The sequence below is a fragment of the Leuresthes tenuis genome, unplaced genomic scaffold (genome assembly GCF_036924035.1).
Source record: "Leuresthes tenuis unplaced genomic scaffold, fLeuTen1.0.hap1 SCAF_24, whole genome shotgun sequence".
Taxonomy (NCBI): Eukaryota; Metazoa; Chordata; class Actinopteri; order Atheriniformes; family Atherinopsidae; genus Leuresthes; species Leuresthes tenuis.
In genome coordinates this window covers 12,020,157-12,040,447 of record NW_027325378.1, presented here as the reverse complement: position 1 = coordinate 12,040,447, position 20,291 = coordinate 12,020,157, and the positions used below count along the sequence as shown (strand labels likewise).

Here is a 20,291-nt window from a genome sequence, read left to right as displayed (position 1 = left end):
GCCCAAAGTATGTTTGACCTCACACACCTGATGTGAAAACTCAGTCTACCTAGATTTAGACTTCTACAGGTATGCAAAGATTGACCATTTAATGCTTTACTGAATGCGGCTTTATTCACATGCTTAAACAAACTATAACAGAAATGTTCCACATCCAAGTCAATTAATACAGCCTCAAGATTTGTCATCTAAAGTCGTGTTGCACAGCTTTGCAGAAAGCTGATTGGTTTCTGCTTGACTGGCTGCAGCTGCCCGTTTGACCTGCTGCACCATCCTGCAGGGCTGGTTCTTTTTGGGTTGTCGTTTCTGGAATGAGAGCACATATAAAACCACCGCATCATGCACAAGGACACAGGAGAAAATTCATTTCTTTAAAATAAAAAATAATTGAGGACACTTTACCTTCAGCTTCCTCTTTGCTGGGTCATGCACCACTCCGTGTCGCCACAGGCTTTCCTAATGAGTTTCCACAACACCAACATTTTAACAGATAGTCAAGGTACATTTCTGTACAAGTACCAAAAAGCTACTACTCTGCGATGTTGCAGAGTTTCTTCCAATTAACTGTTCACGTCAGACACTGCAACATTTGTTGGATTAATGTAAGGGCAGACCAGTTCCAAACAACCTGTGTGCTCATAGTTTCCTTGCTAGTGCCTACCCCCACCCTGAGGTGATTGCTGACCTTCATGGTAAAACTCTTCCCACAGCCAGCGTAGGCACACTTAAAGGGTTTCTTCCCCTCATGGTCACCCAGTACATGATTCTCCAAGTTGAAGCGACGGGTGAACTTCTTGTCACAGCCTTCTCTGGGGCATGAAAACAGTCTCTTCTCCCCGGAGTGGACACGCAGCTCGTGCAGGTGCAGGAACCGGGCGTTGTTGAAGAGCTTTTTGCAGTTTCCACATGGCACCTTGACTGAGTGCAAAGTTATCAAAAATGTGCTAGTTGTGTTTCAGCATCTTACTAACAAATATTAGAAATATTGCATAAAAAAAGAGGCATATTTGTACCTTTATGTTCTTTTCTGTGCTTCAGATATTCTGTCCAGGTTTTCCCCTTGAAAGGACACGATTCAGTGGCACAAGAATAACCTGCAGCAGAAAAAACAATTTAAGTTTAACACTGATTGAAAATAAACAAGCCACACGTTCTGGTAACCAACCAACCTGCATGCACTTTCTGATGACGCTTCAGTTTTCCCTCACTGAGAAATTCTCTTGTACATCCGCTGAAAGAGCAGCTATGTTAAAAAAAAAAAAAGTAGTTTAGGAGGCGCCAAGACTAAAATGATTAGTCATACATCCATTTTTAAGTTACCCACTGAAAAGGCAGAGGCTGTTGGTGCTCACACTTGTGGGTTTTCAGTTGGCTCTTCTTGTTGAAGTCCTTTCCACAGCCCTGAATGTCACACTAAAGAAAACAAAGAGACGAGTGCAAAAGTGATGCAGAATTACAGTCAATCACAGCAAGAGAGACTTGCAAAATAAAATTAAGTAGTATAGGAATGATATCTGTACTTTATATAGTTTTTCCTGGTGCTGGTGGACTCGAGCCATGTGGTTCTTCAAGCTGGCATTTGTGACAAAGGCTTTAGAGCATCCATCACCCAGACACCTGGAGAGCAGAGCAGGTAAAATACTGTGGAAAAAAAACCCTGAAACTTTCTTTGCCGGAGAATTTCAGTCAGGGACGAGGCAGCTTACTTGTGTGGCTTCTCCCCACTGTGACTCAGCTCATGTCTGTTGAGCTGATAGCGAGTGCAGAAGCTCTTGTCACAGGTCTCACAGGAAAATGGTTTCTGACACAAAGGAAGCAAAAAAAAAAAAAAAAAAAACTGTGCCATCAGAAGTCATTCAATCACAACTTTTAGCTGTCGGTGAATCTCCTGCCAGCTGTTTACACATGTTCAATTTGACTTCTCGTATTCCCGAGCCACTTACCAGCCCTGTGTGTTTACATAGGTGAGCCTCTAGCTTCCACGACTTACTAAACGTAGCCTTACAATCAAAAAAAGAGCAAACATAGCTTTTTTGGCTTTGCAACCTTTCCCCCATCTTTAATAGGGGTGTTAGGGGTTGTGTTGTGATTTGATCACAAATGTAAGTTGGTAGGACACAATGTGACCCACAGCCATAAGCTCACCTGTGTTTAATTTATCTTATTGGAATGTACCATTTGTGGAGGAGAGCGGGGTGCCTTGGCTCATTCAAACGGAAATCTCAGGATTTCAGGATTTCTCAGGAGAAATTTTATAACACATTATTAAGTCTCCCACACTCAGTGGTGCATGTGATGTTAGATGCTGGAAAATGATTTAACTTCCTTAGTGTAAAAGTGATTTCACCTCTACCCAAACACTATAAAGTCTAGGGGTCTTTCCTCCACACTGATTGATACAAGCTTTAAAAATGTCAGCGTGTCGACTTGCAGGATGTACCCGTATCTGCTGATCTGCTGTGTGGTGCACAGGCAGGAAGGGAGGTGACTGCACGTCTCCATTTATCAGACACATTCTGAATTTACTCCTCTAATATTTATCTTATCAGTCCTCCAATAACAGTCTCAGATAGGTGTGATTTATTGTCGGAGAAGTTGGTTTTCCGTGTGATCCTTTGTCACGAGAAAGAAACAAATTAGTTTGTCTTTTTAGGGGGGGGGGGGGCTAGAAACATGTACTTAAAGACTTTTCATTGAGTTCTTTTGTAGTTGTTGTGAATCTCTGAGTCAGTGTTTTTGTGTGCGTGTGTTTTGTCTCTGAAGTTGTTTTTCTCCTTTTATTAATTTTGAAATTTTCTTTTAAATTTTAGATTGTGTTCTAGTTGTAATTCTTTTCTCTCAATACTTAGTTTGTGGCATTTTTAATCTCTTTGTTAATCTCTTTTTTTCCAATTCTTTCAAGTCTGTAGAGTTGTTTTCTGTCGTTTTGAGGAATTTTTCTGGATCATTTTGTCATTGTTTTTGCACCTCTTCGTGGTCTTTTGATTGACTGGCAAGTATCAAGCGGCATCCTGTAAGAATTCTCTCAGGCTCCTTGGGCCCCTGGGCCAGTGCACAAAGTAATCCTTTCATGTCTATCCATTATAAAGCAATATCTGTTCAAAATGTGCTAGAGTTAGACACCGCTATTCCACACAACAAAGCCTAGAGCAACATAGCAAGTATTGTTTCTTTATAAATTCAATGTGTCGTTCTAGATCCAAAAAGATAAAAGGCCTTAAAACACATGAGCCTGAAATTCTAAGGCTAGAAAAGAGTACTAGACAATCAAATGGCACTATCTGCTTGTCTAAACATTACAGATCACCCTCTGCGTCCATGCCCTGCTCTCATGTGAAACCTTTGACTGACTTTTGTGAATAAGGCCTATTGAGAGCCTAGTGGGCGTCACCTCAGTGCCCTCCCACGCTTCAGGTAAGCATGCCTGGGTCAGTTGACATTGTTATCAACCTTCTCCTCTTCTCATCCAGCCTCCTCTCACCACCTCCACCTCCACCTCCGCTGTCAGGGATAGGATCAATACAGCTGGCCCAATATCCACATATAACGCCATGCTTACACCTGGCTGTCTCTGATAACCACACAGACTCTCACCCCACACATCACACACAGACATGTGTTCTGCTTGTCCTGCAATGGGATTTTTTTTTGCTATGCCTTTATCAGACATTGGAAACCTTCAGGCCTACTGCCAAACAAAAAAAAGAAAAACACCCACAGTTGAATCACTGTCACAAATATAACTCTCATGACCACTTTGGGTTTGTTTTATTAAAGAACTAGGGGAGCGTGAGAAATTGTGAGGCCTTACAGAGACATAAGGAGATTGTTGGGTTAAAGCGGCTTCACTCCAGTGCAATACAAATGAAAGGCATTTCATTTATGGACTTCACAGCACAGTGACAAAAGGAATAAACCCTATTTACAGATTGCTGTTCTTACAGTCATACTGTATCTCCTTCCAGAATGAATGCTCCTGTTACTCCTGATACAAGTCAACACTGTCAATACTTATTACAGGGACTCACACTGCCAGAGGGCTTTTAGTAAAACTGACAATAAGTCTGAATTCTCCTAAAGTTTCATCTCAGACCCAAGCCACAAAGACCAAAAGTCTCTCTCAGAGTGATTCAACTAAGGTGTGCAGGCTTGTAATTGTGAAATGTCATATCTGTATATCTCTTATGTGCAGCAGTTCTACACAAAAACTTTCGTCTGTGTTCGCGTCCAATTATCTACTGTTTGAGTGCGTGTGTGCGTGGGGGGGGGGGTTAATAAGTAACACCTGGGTCGATACAGCTGCTCCGAGCTGCTGGCTGAGCTGACAGACTCAATCTGTGTGTGTCAAACATGTGTGATTAAGGAGTTCATAGTGCTCCACAGCTTTTATCCACAAGCCAGGTCTCTCGGCCCTCCACCCTCTTGCTTGCTTTCTCTCTCCTTCTATTTACTTTTTGTTTCTTCAATCAGTAACTTCCATGGGTCACGCTGCTGTGGTGTGTCAGTGACATCAAACACACACAAAGGGCTTACTGTAGACATATAGGCAAGACGAAAATCTTAACAGGACAAGGCAAGCAACAGCTGAGATTTAAGAAAGCTGGGGGCGTTACATATGGGAGGAATAAGCAATACATAATGTACAGAAAACCGAAGATAACGTTTCACTTATCTAAATTCGCCCAAGCAAAATCCAGACCCCAGCGATCAATACCAAGAGCTTTGGCTGCCAACCTGCTCATTGATTGATTGCATTTTGTTTTCCTGGTTTTATCACTTCAGGTTGTTGAACACTTATTACTCTGTCCTGATAAGACCGGTGTCTGAATTCCCTGACCTCAGGCCAGCAGGGTTATGAAGGTGCAGAAAGACAACCTCTGTGAGTTTATCTAAAAGAGGACTATTGTTCACAACGGATTACGAGATTCATTTTCCTCACTGCGGAAGTATTTTTTCACTTTTTCACAAGTACCATCATCTGCAACTTTCTGTCCTGAGAAACAAAAAACAAAAATCAATCGATGAACACACAGAAATTCAAATAGAATTTCTCTGGACTTTGTTGTTGAGCTCCTTCCCAAGCTGCTGGCCCTATCTCTGCAAACTGGCCCTAATTTGTGCAAATATTGGAAAAGTACTGAGGTGGGGTGAGATAACCTATTTGTCACATAACCAGCCAGCCATTCAGCCTCCACTGATTAAACAGTTCACATCAAGTCGTCCACAACGACACACAGGTGTGATGAGCGCTCATATAAATCCTCATTTTTCTCCTATCAAACATTGTATAACCATTAAACATATCTTTATTTGTACAGAACCCACTCAAGCAGAGAGAATAAAACTAAATATTTATTGGTCCTTTCAACCAATAATTTGCAGCTGATCGTCTGAAAAATGCATTCAGATCCAGACATTAGATATAAAAACTAAACAGCCACGTCATGCTTTTATTTTTTCTGGTAAAAAGTGGATTATGAATGTTATTTTTGACTCACCAGATTCGTATTGAACCATATCTCTTTGAATTTTTTTTCTGTTATGGTGTCCACTTACTTCTGAAACTTTCACTAATATGAAACAACTGGATGGCAAAACAATGCTACCTGAATAAGAGAAAAAAGATGGAACACTTCGCCTCCAACAGACTTGAGAAATCATAAGCCTGATGGTTATTGCTGAATCGTTCCCTTAACAGACCAATAAGTCTCACCTACTGAAATAAAGAAGCATCTATGGATTATTATTCGGTAAATTTGCTGTTTGGAGGACAAGTCTGACTATGTCGGTTGGTCAATGCACATCCAGGCGCATACTGCCACCTACTGCACAACTAGTGTAAGCTCTTGTGTCTGTGACCTCATCGCTTTTAACAACATACCTCGTGGGGTTATGGGGAAGCTATCACACCCTATACAATCTGTTAGTTTCGCTTATAACCTCCCCCCAAAATCTTCTCGGATTAAACATACAAACTTCTGAGTGAAACAAAGCTGGATCCACAGCTTTTTTTTCATTATATCATTCAATTTGAAAAAAATCTCCAGTCTTAATTTGTGTTTCCTATTATTCAACCTGATGTCATTACCTTTGGAAATTTTAGTAACTCAACATGAGAGGTTTGGGGGTTCAAACTGTGGATTAAGACAGCGTAATTTGTACTAGTCACTGAATTATAGGTGCAGCAACAAGTCCTTTCTGAAGCTGCAACATAGACTCTGCTTTCATTAAATGGCTCAGCTGATTAAACTTTGAAGGTTGACACTATATATTTCTATTATACAGACACAAGCTGCTCTTTGGGCCATTTTCTTTCTTCCAAACTTGATGACAACCATCGGCTCACACTTAAAGGACCATTTGTAAACTGACAAAAATCTAAACAGCAGCTACTTTAATGAACATTTTCCCTTCCAAAATTCATTGCCACTAGTCCGACATCGGGAGTTGCAGCCTTTTTAATGCTCTAATAATTCTGTATGCCTGATCAGATTGTTGACCGGTGATATTTGCCCTCAAGACACTACATTTGGGCGATGTGGAATATTTTCACTGACAGTGTTGTTGGAAATATTTACATCATAGCCTCAGGGACTATGTAATACTGACAAACAGGGACATGTCTGAACAGGAGAGATCGTGGTTTGTACACAGCCATTTCCTTTGTGTTCTTTCACATCTAAAGCTGGACTTAACTGCTGCCAAAAGTCTTCATTTGCACCATTTAAAACTGCACTCGGCTTCTTACTTCTAAATACAGATGTGAAATGCTTGTGACACATGAGCCAGTCACCCTCAGATCGCCGGTGAAATGAGTGCTTTTGATTTCATTTTGAGCAATCAAAGGAGGAGAATCATCACCGGGTGATGGCTCGTCGTGGCGTTAAAACATTCATTCAAATGCAGGAACAGAAAACGGGACAAGAAGCATGTGTACAAATATTTTTATTTGTTGAGCAGTTTATGCCATGAACTCGTAAGGGATGGGCTCGAGCAGCTGGGGCTCGTTTTTCTTGCTGCTGACAAAGTGAGCCCCACGGGGAGGAGCAGGCTGAGGAGGCAAAAAAAAGAGGAAATATTAAATCAGTTATAATAAAATGTACTTATCGTGCGCACAAAAGAAATTCAACACGTAATGTTTTAATCTGATGTCGGCACACTGGCCGGTTACTGTCACAACATATTCCCCCACAGAAGATAATTTACAGGTACATCTAGTAAATTATTCATCAACCTTTTATTCCCAAATTCACGTCCAGTGACCCACAATAAAAGGAAACTAATCGATTCAGCCCATACCTGGCGTTTCAGTTCCACCCAGGTGCCTTTCTCCTTGGCTTGCAGCTTCTTGCTCTCGTTCTCTTTGACGCGCTGCAGGAAGCTGTCTCTGCTCTTCGAGTGCTTCACGTGCTCAATGCGCACATTAATCCTCTTGGCAAGGATCTTTCCTCTGCGAAAGCCAGAGATGAAACCAATTCATATGAAATACGTTGAGAACAGAAACTGAGCAACTAGGTAGCTATTACTCAGTTTTCTATAAAGCTGTACAGAAATCTTCATTCCTGTGCTGTACCCTTAATTTCATCCAGGTCTAAACAGGTCATTAGGCTGGAGTGCTTAAGGATGAACTGCTTTACCCCACATGAATGACCACCGAGGACAGACAGGTTCCAGGTGGCAAAGTGAAGATGGGGTCATTAGATGAAGGTGTTTCACCTCTAGTAAAGTTTTAAAAAAATCACTTTAAATGTTACCTAAACGACAGACATTAACTGCAGTAGTGTTCAGAAACTGTATTTAGCCAAAACACAAATAAGCAGACCAGCTAGGATATCTTCAGTCTCAGCAGTACAGTGAACACTTGTTACTATCAGAGAGTGAGTATCTGAACAAAACACCAGATCTAATATGTGTTGAATTACTTGGTCGTTAAATTTTAAAACTTCTACACTATAAAAACATCCAAGTATTTTAGCGGGCACCAACTATATATAAACCCACATCACAAAATTATAGCCACGTTCTACTTACTTGACCTGCTTGTTGACAATGATGCCGACAGCATGTTGGGTTACATTGTAGACACGTCCTGTCTTGCCATGGTAGCATTTATGAGGCATACCTTTCTGAATGGTACCTGTGCCCTGGAGAGAGAACACAACACAATGGCATTACAATAACACTGTCTGCATAAAGGTTTGACTTTGTATTGAACATTAAAAGGCCTCATTAAAGAGACTGAATACAATAAAATATGCTCCGTCATGCCCCACCTTGATGTCAACGATGTCTTCCTTCTTGTAGATGCGCATGTATGTGGACAGGGGGATTGGGCCTGTGAAGTACAAAAAGTCAGTTAAAAAAAAACATTTAAAATCAGCTGTAATGGACAATTCAATTCTGGACAATTCTGCACCTCCCAAGAAATGGGCAGTGTACTTCAGACTGATGTTAGACTCTGTTCACACCCTGTCTGACCCAAACAGAAGTGAACAGCTCTGTGTACATCAATTCACAAGAGGGAGCATCTCAATTGACTTCATGTTTCATCCTAAAAATCAATAGCAAGTGTGGCCAAGTCTACTAAAAATCAGAAGAAATGAGAACTCAGACTGACTGCGTTCAATCCTTTTACTGCAGGGTGTAGACAAAGTGATCCACGCGGCGTACGAACCAGGTTCACCGCTCATTTTGTCACATTACCTCAGTGTATTCAAAGTGACGTAACACCAGAAAGTTGCCAACTTTTCTTAAAACGCAAAAAAATTAATTTGGGGAAATCTGTATTTTTTGATAATGGGGGGGGGGGGGGGGGGGGGGGGGGGGGGTTTAAAATCAGCTGAAATCTATTCCTTGCCATTCTCCTGACATACAAAAGAGTAGTAGATCCTGGCACTACTGAGGACGTCAGCTGCTCATCATTTCCCCACACACAAATATACATTCATACTACAATAAAAATATTGCCAAATGCAGTCAAAGTCCATACTGGACATGGTTTGACCAATCCAATTCTTCTCAATATTAGTAGGCTATCCACACACTTACTTAAAGATCCACTTGTTAACAAGGTTCAAGTCAACGGCAGGTGTGAACAGACTTATAACTTGCACTTAAAAAAAAAAAATGTACTCACCATGCTTGCGGAATGGCCTGCTGAACATATACCTGGTCCCCCTCCTCTTGCCTCTGGTGTTCGTCATGATGCCTGATTACTAGGGAAAGAAACCCAAAACATCTGTTAAAACAGGGCCTGGTGATTTTCTTCTATTACAGATCTGAATTATTTTGAACATTCAAAAATTCCATTTCAATTCACTACTAAGGATGATCTGGATAATGATTCGTCTTTAATAGAAAAAGTTCGCAAGTTGCGCTAAGGTTTTGAGGGCGACATCCATGCAGAAATAGTTCAGTTTGTCGTAACCCAACAGCTGACTGGTGCAGGTTGCAAAAAAGACTGTCTCAAGGTAAATTAGCTGGCAAATTCGTAATGTCACCAAATCCAATAATGATGGTCTGGTATAAGAAGAACCACGGTAACGATTGGCCTAAAATTAGATAAATTCCAACACACTAGCCAGTTTCAGCAACTTTCTTGTATCGCTGTAACCAACGCCCTTTTACCCATTTTTACCCACGAAAAACATTGGATTGAATGTATTTCAGGGGGTTGTCAGAGGGAAATACGGTTTCTAAACAGTTCTCAGCCGAACAGGGCCGCATGGAGAGCCACGCTGCTGGTCCTGATTGAGATTTAACGACCATTACCAGCCTACAGACCCATGTTTCAACCAACAATACCCCAGAGGTGTGTAAAGAAATACCTTCGGTGCATGTGTGCATGGCAGTAAGTGCGAAAACTGCAAAAAATAACAAGGAAAATATAAATTAAAACGGAGAACAACTTACCCCCGGTCTCAACAAGATGGCGGGTACGGCGGAAAGAGAGAACGAAGGCCCCCAAACTCCGCCTTGTGAAGCAAAATTCAGGCAGGCCACAACATCGCCTGAACTGAGATTAAATACGTGGTAAATGCTCAACAGACTCATTGACTAAATGAGTGAAATTCTTCATGACGAAAGGATGCAAACCAAAGATATTCATCAAGTTGAATGATGCGACCAGATCAGATTTAATAAAAAGTTTTTTTTTTTCACTGTTTTCTATCTCATTTTGAGACAAGTGAGCTTATTGTGTATATAATAGAATAATAGTATTTAATAGTAAATATGCACTTTTGTACTTATATTTGCAACAGTTTTAATATGTTATATTACGTTCAAATCTATTGATCTGTAATAATATCCGGGGAAAGCGAAACCTGTTTTTTTTTTTTTTTTTTTTTTACAATGACCTTTAGAAAAGACGTTATTTAATTTTTTTTTACAACAAATAAGCCTCTCTTTCACATTTAGGACACAAACGTAACAGTCAAAAGCTTCTATAATCGACAGTAACCGAAAACGGAAGCAAGCAGCAGTGCGTGCTCTCGTCTTCTTGAGCTATTAGACCTTCCTCTGCGAGCTCAGTAGAACAGCTCGCCTGTCCTCACGAGAGGATCCAGCCCAGTCTTGTCAGCTCGCAGCGGTCTTGTGGAAGATGGCGCTAGTCGAATGGAAATCCTAATGACAGTCTCCAAATTTGCCTCTTTTTGTACCATGGTGAGTGCACGGTCGTCTCATATCAGCATTTTTCTGATTATAGACTGATACTGAAATTGTGACTGCACTGTTATTGGCTATTAGAGCCGTTTAGATATACATTAAAGCAGTTAATTCTACTGGCTGTGCTAGCCAAGCAGTTTTCGGTATGTAGCGAAGCGAGCAGTCACCCACCGCCTTTACTGCTCTGCTTTTCTTGTTCACGACATTACACGGACGCTCACTAGTGTCGAATGCTTTTTAACTCGTTGCTTCACAGCTTAGTTGGTCGATATTTATCACAACTTGTGCGAGGACGGTGACAGTGCACCTGCTGTAGATTCACTGCTAACTTGCTAATGTAAAGCTAAACCAGTGTTTCAGCTTGCCAACAACTGGAACAGCTGGATTATGGGTGCATTCAGTCTGTGAAACGACTCGTCTCCATTATGTGTGGGGAAGCAATGAACACAATTCGAAGTTATTGTGTTGGCCTTTCACAAGCTATCGGATATTATTAAAGCAGACAATGACGACATTGTTTAACATTAGCTGCGCAGTTGTGCACTCGCTCCAGGTCCTCTCTGCAGACTGTTTCTGTCTACACATCAAATCACAGTTCATTGGCCCTTACCGAGGCATATCAGAGGAATATTTGCTTCCCCAAACAGCCACCGCATCATGTTCAAGCTTGTTTTGCCTCTATGCTGAGACACTCAGTTGACATCCAGGCTGAGTTTTACGGTTAAAAGCCTCTTGAGATGGGTTTAATTACTGGCCAGCCCACCTTTTAATGTAACGTCAGAATTACGCAAGCTTTTATCTCTGACTACTCTTGAGCTTTTAGGCACCCATTAGATTTTATTCTTTTATTTTTTTTTTAACCAATTTTCTTCGATGTGGTAGATGCATACTGGTTGATTTCAGAGGCAGTGCTGATGAGTTCTGTGCTTTATCTGTGCATTTACAGGGCGCCAATGCCTCTGCTCTGGAGAAAGAGATTGGATCTGAGCAGTTTCCAGTCAATGAGCACTACTTTGGCCTGGTCAATGTAAGTGACCGATGTCTCTCCTGTGCAGGTTCAGAATAAAGAATACTCCCATTACATGTCCTAATTCTAATTTGAATTATACTGTGTAGCGATTGCAGCTTAACTGCTGACACGGATGCTAAATCAAGTGATTTGATAAGACATATAAGCACATTCCAAAGCATTTAATATGAATAGAATTTCATTGCCATTTGCAGATATGACAGGAGACTTGTAAGTGGGTTACCAAGACTACCCATAATGTTTGATCTGTTTTTGCATTTCTACTGATAAGCAGCAACCTCCGAACTACAGACTTCTACATTCTTGCTACTGTCACGTTTCTACACATGTAGGGAATATTATAGAAACAGCATATTTGTTCCAGTCAAAGAGAAACTGTAAGATTAAGCTTTAAGATAATTGTTCAGGGCTAATTTTTCCTGTCAACCAGATTATCAGTGGTTCATGTCACCTCTCCCAATCTGATGAAAAATCATTCAAATCTTGGTAGATCAGGCAATGTTTCTGGTGCCGATTGCATTGATCTCAGAGGGCGTTTTTGTTTTCATTGTTATGGTAAAATTCATTTGAGGTATATGTTAATTTGTGTCTTGTGTGGTTTATTTTCCTTTTCTTTGTTTTAAAGTTTGGGAACACCTGCTACTGCAACTCGGTGCTGCAGGCTCTGTACTTCTGCCGACCATTCCGGGAGAAAATCCTGGCGTACCGCAGCCAGCCTCGGCGGAAGGAGAACCTGCTCACCTGCCTGGCTGACCTGTTCCACAGCATTGCCAACCAGAAGAGGAAAGTGGGTGTCATACCACCCAAGAAGTTCATCACGCGGCTTCGAAAGGAGAATGGTGAGTGAAAACTGATCTTTTTAGTGAGAAAGCGGTGACGGAGGGGCGTGTCATCACTTTTAAGAACTGCATCCAGAACATCTCGTAGTGCCTGTGGAACTTGTGGAAGCTTTAAAGTATCTCTCCTACTTTAATCCTCAGAGCTGTTTGACAACTACATGCAGCAGGATGCCCACGAGTTCCTGAACTACTTGCTCAACACCATTGCTGACCTGCTTCAGGAGGAGAGGAAGCAGGACAAGACGAATGGCCGCCTTGCCAACGGCACATTGGACTCCCAGAACAACAACAGCAATGCTACGCCCGCTCCTACCTGGGTCCACGAGATCTTCCAAGGCACTTTGACCAATGAGACACGCTGCCTCACCTGTGAAACGGTGAGATGCCTTATCCGTGTTTTAAAGACATTAAACCACGCAGTATTACTTAAAACTGAAGCGGGTATATTTTATAATCTCATTTTTTTGTGTTTGCTCGCTCTAGATAAGCAGCAAAGATGAGGACTTTCTGGACCTCTCTGTGGATGTAGAACAGAATACATCCATCACACACTGCCTCAGGTAAAGCAACACCATTCCATGCAGAAGCATAGTAGAATTGGGATTTTCATTTGATTTATGTGTTTTTCTTGTGACCAAAAATATAATTTGATTAATCCAATTGTTTTGGGAATCATAAGTGACAGCTTATTTAACCGTAACCCTCTTTTTTGAGGTGCTTTAAAGGTTTATTGTGCAATGTTTTCAACATTGATGATTGATTTTTCTATCTGTTTTGGTCGTAGATGCTGTTGCTGTAGCGCATAATAATTAATTAATTAATGCAATTCTTAAAGGTCAAATTCAACAGAAATCCTAATCGGATAAATAAGGAAATTAAAAACAAAAAGCATTTCAATCTGTTTGTTCAAAATTGCTTTTAATGTAGTGAATTTGAAGTTTAGATGGTTTTCTTTTGTCTTTCTTTTTTTCTTAGAGGTTTCAGTAACACAGAGACGCTGTGCAGCGAGTACAAATACTACTGTGAAGAATGTAGAAGCAAGCAGGAGGCACACAAGAGGTCGGTATAAGGTTTATTCCTTTATCAATGTTGTCCAAACATTCTTCTTTTGGGCGTTTAAATCCTGTCTCTAACGCTGCATTTTTATAAACAAAAAAATTCCTTTAAATGTAGGATGCGTGTAAAGAAGCTGCCAATGATCCTGGCTCTGCACCTGAAGCGCTTTAAGTACATGGAGCAGCTGCAGCGCTACACCAAGCTGTCCTATCGTGTTGTCTTCCCCCTGGAGCTCCGCCTGTTCAACACTTCTGGGGACGCCACCAACCCCGAGAGGTTATACGACCTGGTCGCCGTGGTAGTGCATTGTGGGAGGTGTGTATGTGAACACGTAGCCAGAGTACAGCACCTTCAAACCTGTCACCACAGCAACCAAAGGCATGCAGTCAAGTTGGTGTTCGAACAATAATACTCGTTCTGACCTATTGGTACATGATTTAAAAGTATCTAAATCTACCTGGCAGGAGAAAAGACGGGCCCTCATCTGTCATTGTTCAGCTTATTATCAGTTCTGCTTTTGATCTGGTGTGAGTGGGAGTTGCTTTATCTGTGTTTATTCAAGGAGTTTCCCTGCTTTTCTGTAAGTTCGTGCTGAAACAAATTCCTGCCCTCCTCGAGAATGAAAGGAACAAAAAAAAGCCAAACTTACTGTAACGAGAGTGGATGAAGTGAGCTGGGAGCCCTGAAAATATAAACAATGTAGTTTCCCCAAAATGAAAATGTTTCTTGGTCAACTAGCAGTTGGAGTTTACAGCAAATGCTACGCCGTTTCCCTCAGGCTCAGGGGAGACTTCATATCAGTGCATTACCATAATGATGGGCTATGCTCAAAATTTAATGGCTGCTAATTTGACCAAGAAAATGTAGGGGCTGACTTCTCAACCACAGCCTGTTCTGCTTATGCTATGTGTCAGTTTTTATAGTGTTGAGACAATAATTAAATGATCTGTAAGAAAATTCTCCCAGTGAGGCTCAGAGCCGCTAGAATCAGTCAACAAAAAGTTTAAACTTGCAGCAAGGAGACAAGTCTGTGCATCATATCACAAAGGTGACACGGGGTTGTCTGAGTTCTAAAATTATACTTCTACTATTTATGCTTTCTACTACTGAAGCATTAGCCACATGAGGTCATGAGACATTCCCTCCTATCATTGTCTATGTTAGATGAGTACAGTGTAGTTCTTTGTTCAATAGATCAAGGTTCATATAGAAGATGAACCAGAAAAAATAGGAAGCCTCCTTCAGCATCCAAGGCTAAACTAACAAGATAGGACACTTCTAACACAGTACTTCCTGTCTTATAGTATCACCTCGTGAAATTTTTCTAACATTTCCCTCCTGTTTATACTAGAAGAAAAGAAGAGTAAATCTCTATTTACAGAATATATATCTATATATATATATATATATAGATATATATATATATATATTCTACACTTCAAGGAGATTTTCATTAAAAAATCATTGAGAATTCACTCGGGGTCATGCAGGCACTGCTTGGCAAGTTAGCGTCATCTCCATCATCCTGGTGTAGCTCGTCGTCATCGTCACTCTGTACCTGCTGATACATTGTGTGGGGAAAAGTGGTCTCAGTCACTCTCTGGAATAGTCCTCTTAGGCACGGGATACAACAGCAACCACAGGTGACTCGTATGGCCACTACAACAGACAGAGATAGCAGTACAGAAGCAGCTAGTCTGCTCCACCAGCCAAACCACCTCTCCATCGTTGATCCCGGAGTCCTCTGCTAGTTGTGCAGAAAGTGATGCGAGTCCCTCTAAGGCCTTGGTGATGCTGCCATCTGGGGAGGTATTGTTAGGAATAAAGGTGCAACAAAAGGTTCTAAACATCTTACACAAAGCGCTGTTGGTTGTAATGGATGTAATTTATCTCCATTCTTAGTTATTGTTACCCACCAGAAAAGAAAAGATTCAAAACCTGAAGGCTACTTGATTTCTAGCTTTAAACTCATCTGGGACTCCCTATGCTATCTATGTACACTATTTTCAAATGAACTACCAGGTGAGGTTGAACACTTGTGATGCTGCAGCTGCTCAGGAGAGAGTTTGTGACCCAAGACTTTAAAATGCCCCACAGGGAATAGATGAAAAGGCACCAGTAGTTGGGCCATTGTGCAGCTGCCCTGCCAGTTAAGCGGAAGGACATGCCTCAGTTTCACATCCCCACACATTATCTGCCATACATTATCTCAAATGGAGTTAATCCTGTGCTAGTTGGAGTAATATGCATGCGTAGGACTATTAGTAGTAAACAGTAAACCCATTTCTTTTTCTGTTTCTGCCATGATTTTCTTCTACCTTGACTTAATTTTTCCATTATCTTTCCACCAATCGTGCTGACTGTGGGGGACGTGCACAGTGGTTTCTAAGGTCTATTATCAAGTTCTTTCTTTCATCAGGGAGATAACACTGTTTACAAAGTGTGTCCCATTATCACTCTTTTCAGGAATTCCAAATCTAGGAATTATTTCTTTTACCAGTGCTTTTGCACTTACTGAGAGTGCATCTGCTCATGTGCATGGAAATACTTTACCCCATTTGGTAAAAACATCTATTATCACCTGGCAGAATCATTCCCCTTCACATTTATTTAGTTCAATGAAATCCTTACAAAAGTGTTAATGGTTACTCTGGCTTAGGGCATTGTTCTCGTTTTGGTCTGAGATTGCTCTGTGGATTGTGTTTTTCACATATTTGACATGTTAGATTTATATTTGACATGTTCAAAAGCTTTTTGAGTAATTAGGAAAGCCATATGTTGTAAAGACGTTGTTTATTATTGCTACTATCCCTCCTGTTGAGACATGACATAGTCCAGGGCTCAATACTGCAGCATATCTAAACAAGCTTTTTGGCTGTGGGTTTTCTTTCAGGTCCTTCATACAAGTCTTTATTCTGCCACTTCTGTCTGTGGAGCTGCTTTTTGCGTATCACATAACACCTGATGGTCTATTTCTATGCCAGTTTCCTCCTTGGAAGGCAGCTCTTTTTGCTTCTTCATCTGCTTTTCTGTTTCCTTTAGAGACAGGATCAGTGTTTTTAGGATGTGCAGCACATTTACAGATAGATACTTTAGGTGGCAGTTGAATAGCATCTAATAATGCTAAACCACCATACCTTTGTTTTGGTTGTTTTAAGAGAACTTCAGTTTCTGCTACTACAGCAAATCCTGTAGCATTTGTGGGTTTTTCCTGTCTGACCTGTCTACAAACCTAGTTCTTTCTGCGCTTTCATAAGGTGTGTCAGTCAAGTCTGGCCTGGGTAAAACACTGATAGTCATTTCTGACATGCAGTCATGAGGCACTCCATCTTGTGGAGTAGGCAGTGGAGATAGATTAAGTGTAGAACATCTTTCTACAGCTAGGTGTGGCTGTGAAAGGAGAGCTATCATGCAGGAGAGATGCCTGGAGGGAGACAGATAAGATATTTTGTTTTGTAACAATATCACACCCACCGCATGAGGTACCTTAAGTGTTAATGGGTAAAATAACACTGTAGTGGCTGATGCTGCTACTGCTTGAACACAAGGTGGCAGGGCTCTGGCCACTGCAACTAATCTGGAGTCTGGACTTTTTCCCATGTGCATCCCTCTTTACAATCTACTGTTTTGAATAATCTGGTAACCCTAGAACAGTTGAACTGACCAGTAGTTGTTTTATCCTTACAAATGCCTCATCAGCTTCTAATGTCCACACTGAGGGATCTTAGCCTCTGTGAGCCAGGCCAGTGCCTGTGTGAAGCTGTTCTTTTTATTTTTATTTTCATTTTTCTGGCCTGCTCTCTCTGTCTTTCACTAAATTTTACACATTCTTCTACACTGAGATAAAAAAAACGTATTTTCCCATCTATCTAAGTATTTGATATTATCTGGGTCCCATTGAAACATGTATTTAACATCCCCGCCTAATTCCCTGTTTGCTTTACAACAAATATTCCCCATTTTCTACCCCCTCAGTAGCCAAACAGTTTGTATGGAGTACACCTGAGCAACTGGTCCGATCAGTGAAACGGTGCTTTTATTGTCACCGTTAGGTTTCCACAGCCAGATAGTTTGTTATCACCGCGAGTTTCACCCCGTCTGTTGTTTCACTCTGAGACGCTACTGAATAACTGCCACCCAACACAGCTTAAACACATAACATTCATATACATAAACAATTATTTATCGCGATTTATCATCTCTGGTTTTATTTACTCCTGTAGTCTTCTCACACAGACTATGGTCATTAACATTTTTAATTTCACTGTTTTGTGACAGATCTTGGTTAAAAATGACTCACACCCTTGTATTTAACTTCACTGGCTTTTACAGATCTCCGTTAAGAATTACACATTTATATTTAACTTCACTGGATGAGCAGTTCTTAGTTGAACACACTTTTTTTTTGCAAAAATAGTAACTCAAAGTCCTTTTTGTCTCACCTCGAATGCAGCGAGTCGGTCCACTGATTCAAAAATACGATCTCATCACGTTTCCTCCTTCCAGTGGAAGCTGGCCTCTGAATAACAGCAAGTCAGCCAGAGATCTTTCGTTAGGAGTGCCGGGCCCCCCCCCAGCTCCGACCCTGGACGGCAGAAAGGAACTTTGAAGGACCAAGTTATTACGAAAATTCTCCCAGTGGGTTATTGCAAGACTAAATACTCACCCCTCAGCACTGCTTATATTCCAGCAGACTCCAGGACACATTTCCACAAAATATTCATGCTTCCGCAACGTGTTTGACAACTGGAACAACTTTCAAGTACGATGCGTTAACAGCTCTTTAACTGTTGGTGGGTGCAGCGTCTCCCACTCAAACACAGTGGTACCGATACTAAAGGCCAGGTCAAACATAAATGATGTTTATGCCATGTTCATGAAATATCAGTGTTTATGTGAACACATAAGTATTAATTAAAAATAATTGGTGGGTCCCTCTTGATGCTTGATGAGAAGGAGCCTCACATCAGCCAAAATGGGTGTTCTTTAATATAATTTGTGTTAAGCTTCTGTAGGCTTGCTGTGAGCTTGATTGTGTTGAGTTAGCAGTGCTCATGACATGGCTGTTTCTGAGAAATGGTCCATTCTGATGTAAATTAGAACACATAAGAGTGGGATATATAAAGAACAGATTATATAGGGTTATTAAGACTTTGTGGCACCAATACATTGTTTTTTTTTTCTTTTCAGTGGTCCAAATAGGGGTCACTACATTGCCATAGTGAAAAGTCATGACTTCTGGTTGCTGTTTGATGACGATATTGTCGAGGTGAGTGAGTTGATTTGTGTGCATTTCTAATAAATCTTACAGCAAACATTTATTTATTCAGACCTCACTTTCTAACTTTGCTTCGTATCTCGTTTCTGCTCGTATAGAAAATTGACGCGCAGGCCATAGAAGAATTCTACGGTCTCACTTCTGAAATCTCCAAGAACTCCGAGTCGGGCTACATCCTCTTTTACCAGTCCAGAGACTGAAGGTGGATCTGAGCGCTTCACCACATAAACCAGGAGAGAGGCTCTCTTCCCTCTCTGTGGGGAGCAGCAGACTGAAAACAGACCACAGCCTGCCTGCACAGCTGGAATTCATACCTGTGCTTTAACGCAGTCAGCTCTGCAGCCCAGCTGTGGAAGTCCCCCCCCCCACACTCTTACATACCAGCTGACCCTGCTGGCCTCCATGTCCTTTCTGTCCCCTCATCCACCGCTGCTGCTGCTGCTGCCAGGACAATGAGACGATAATGAATGAAACTGTGTCGAGATTGTTTTTAAAAAAAGAAAAAGAAAAAAAAAGACTGAGGGTTGTACAGATGTTGATCGGTTGTATGAGTGGTGTTCTAGTTTTTGCCTTGGGTGTGGGATGAATGGGTATTTAATTCATATGATGTAACGCTGGCCTGGAGTCTTCACCTCCCGCAGTGCTAACTAAACATGGAAGGAGTTTTTTGGCCATGGATGTAAAGAGGGATGGACGGGAGGTGGGTGTCCCACTTGTAGGGCACACTGGGCTGTGTATTTCTACAGTGTACAGAATGGTATTTGTATAAATATTACAAAAAAGATAATATTATCATTGGAAATTGTTAGAGCTTGAGAAGATGTATTAACACTACGGTGCACTTTTGATACTGTTTTGTAGGTGTCGGCAAGCTTAATGTGAGGGTTTGCTTGGAAAAGGCCTGTTGTGAAGCGATCATTTTCTGTTTTAAAGAAAAAGAAATAAAGCCAGTAAGACTGATGGACAACGTGTTCTCCTTTCCGAGTCCCACAGGTGCGCACTGATGACTCATAGGGGCTCGACGTCGCCCCTAGGCGGTGGGCTCTGATATTCCTGCTTTCCCATTGCAACAGGAGCTGTTTATAATCCATTCAGACCCAAAAGGCAGGTGCTTTGGAAAAAACGCGCACAGCCGGCTTATGCTGATGTGGTCACTGAGATGCATATCTGTTAAGCCAGCGGCTGACTGGAAGCAGGCTGCATGAAATGTGACGGAGAAGATGGAGGACAGGGTGAAGAAGGAAACGGGAGGGGAGGGGAGGGGGTTGGTGACACACATCAGGGTTGCTGTTAATAGCACAGACGGAACCAGAATAGCAGAGCGTCGCCGGAGGAAAGCGAGCCTCTGCATCCAGCATCTCCATATCTGGAACAGTCGGGACCCAAAAACAGAGGAAACAATCGAAAAAAAAACATATAT

At 41.4% G+C, this 20,291-nt stretch overlaps 3 protein-coding genes across 3 annotated transcripts; 1 reads left to right on the top strand and 2 right to left on the bottom strand.

Annotated features, from left to right (window-relative positions):
• Window positions 1–154: 154 nt before the first annotated feature.
• On the bottom strand, window positions 155–2,195 carry gtf3ab (general transcription factor IIIA, b). The gene is made up of 9 exons (XM_072378485.1): window positions 1,944–2,195; window positions 1,707–1,801; window positions 1,521–1,617; window positions 1,325–1,413; window positions 1,170–1,243; window positions 1,014–1,094; window positions 686–918; window positions 403–456; window positions 155–306 (listed from the first exon to the last, which is right to left on the bottom strand). The coding sequence occupies exons 1-9, from the start codon at window positions 2,055–2,057 to the stop codon at window positions 175–177; spliced, it is 969 nt and encodes a 322-aa protein (XP_072234586.1). The 5' UTR covers window positions 2,058–2,195; the 3' UTR covers window positions 155–174.
• Window positions 2,196–6,929: 4,734 nt separating this feature from the next.
• On the bottom strand, window positions 6,930–10,010 carry rpl21 (ribosomal protein L21). The gene is made up of 6 exons (XM_072378533.1): window positions 9,913–10,010; window positions 9,137–9,215; window positions 8,274–8,335; window positions 8,032–8,144; window positions 7,300–7,450; window positions 6,930–7,051 (listed from the first exon to the last, which is right to left on the bottom strand). The coding sequence occupies exons 2-6, from the start codon at window positions 9,201–9,203 to the stop codon at window positions 6,962–6,964; spliced, it is 483 nt and encodes a 160-aa protein (XP_072234634.1). The 5' UTR covers window positions 9,204–9,215; window positions 9,913–10,010; the 3' UTR covers window positions 6,930–6,961.
• A 509-nt stretch (window positions 10,011–10,519) lies between these two features.
• Window positions 10,520–19,831, top strand: usp12a (ubiquitin specific peptidase 12a). The gene is made up of 9 exons (XM_072378314.1): window positions 10,520–10,665; window positions 11,615–11,695; window positions 12,324–12,537; window positions 12,679–12,914; window positions 13,021–13,097; window positions 13,513–13,596; window positions 13,711–13,908; window positions 18,784–18,862; window positions 18,970–19,831. The coding sequence occupies exons 1-9, from the start codon at window positions 10,618–10,620 to the stop codon at window positions 19,069–19,071; spliced, it is 1,119 nt and encodes a 372-aa protein (XP_072234415.1). The 5' UTR covers window positions 10,520–10,617; the 3' UTR covers window positions 19,072–19,831.
• Window positions 19,832–20,291: the final 460 nt, after the last annotated feature.

Coding starts and splice junctions, on each gene's coding strand:
- gtf3ab (XM_072378485.1), bottom strand. CDS start 2,057: ATGGGGGAAAGGTTGCAAAGCCAAAAAAGCTATGTTTGCTCTTTTTTT. Junction 1,095..1,169: donor TCATCAGAAAGTGCATGCAG/GTTGGTTGGTTA, acceptor TTTCTGCTGCAG/GTTATTCTTGTGCCACTGAA. Junction 307..402: donor CAGCAAAGAGGAAGCTGAAG/GTAAAGTGTCCT, acceptor CTCTCATTCCAG/AAACGACAACCCAAAAAGAA.
- rpl21 (XM_072378533.1), bottom strand. CDS start 9,203: ATGACGAACACCAGAGGCAAGAGGAGGGGGACCAGGTATATGTTCAGC. Junction 8,145..8,273: donor AAGACATCGTTGACATCAAG/GTGGGGCATGAC, acceptor TTCTCTCTCCAG/GGCACAGGTACCATTCAGAA. Junction 7,451..8,031: donor ATTGTCAACAAGCAGGTCAA/GTAAGTAGAACG, acceptor TGGCTTTCGCAG/AGGAAAGATCCTTGCCAAGA.
- usp12a (XM_072378314.1), top strand. CDS start 10,618: ATGGAAATCCTAATGACAGTCTCCAAATTTGCCTCTTTTTGTACCATG. Junction 12,538..12,678: donor GCGGCTTCGAAAGGAGAATG/GTGAGTGAAAAC, acceptor TTTAATCCTCAG/AGCTGTTTGACAACTACATG. Junction 18,863..18,969: donor TTGATGACGATATTGTCGAG/GTGAGTGAGTTG, acceptor CTGCTCGTATAG/AAAATTGACGCGCAGGCCAT.